The sequence below is a fragment of the Myotis davidii genome, unplaced genomic scaffold (genome assembly GCF_000327345.1).
Source record: "Myotis davidii unplaced genomic scaffold, ASM32734v1 C63033823, whole genome shotgun sequence".
Lineage (NCBI taxonomy): Eukaryota > Metazoa > Chordata > Mammalia > Chiroptera > Vespertilionidae > Myotis > Myotis davidii.
Window position 1 is genome coordinate 1 of NW_006361145.1, and position 692 is coordinate 692.

The 692-nt window shown below is 67.6% G+C and overlaps 1 protein-coding gene across 1 annotated transcript; it reads right to left on the minus strand.

The window, feature by feature from the left end:
• Nucleotides 1-6: 6 nt before the first annotated feature.
• Nucleotides 7-688, minus strand: LOC102764144 (protein FAM127-like; the record flags this gene model as incomplete). Its single annotated transcript, XM_006777677.1, has 1 exon — nt 7-688. A coding segment is annotated over one exon (279 nt), but the record flags the coding sequence as incomplete, so codon positions are not given.
• Nucleotides 689-692: the final 4 nt, after the last annotated feature.

Here is a 692-nt window from a genome sequence, read left to right on the forward strand (position 1 = left end):
CAGCCACAGCGCTGGTCTCTGGGCACATCCACGCAGGCCTGCTAGCCTGGCAGGGAGAGGTTGGCAACCGCTGGTCTGTGGGGGTCTGTCCAGTGTGTAACGGGAGCCCAGCTCGCAGCTGGAGCCCAGGACAGAGTCCAAGTCCGCACGGGAGGGGCCTGGCTGGCGGGAGAGGGCGGCGGCGCGCTCCGGAGCCAGGCCCAGCTGCAGCAGGAACCTGGGGCGCTATTCCTGGAACAAAGGCAAGCACTACGCGGGAGGGAACAGGAGCGCGGGGGAGATCACCGCCACTGGAACACGGGGACGGGGAGGCGCGGTGGGAGGACGCCTGTGGCGGTCTGGGCGGCAGCCACCGGCGCGGGGACCCTCCCCCGAGAGCACCTGTCCCCAGGCCCGAGGGTCTCCTGGCCTAGAAGTCCTCGTCCTCCACCCATCCAAAGACCCGCTTCATCTCGGCCAGGAAGCCCCGGTAATCATTGAGCAGGGGGCTCTCCTTCCTGATGTAGGGGATCACCCACTGCAGGGCAGGCCCCGTGAGGCGGGTGATGAGGAACGTCACCTTCAGCGCATCGCTGGAGAACAGGGTGTCGTCCACCAACATGTAGGCGCCCGTCTGCACGATAAACTCCGGGAGCCGGTCGGTGTCGCCGGCAAAGGTCTCGGGGAAGGGAATCGGGTTCCTCCACCGACGC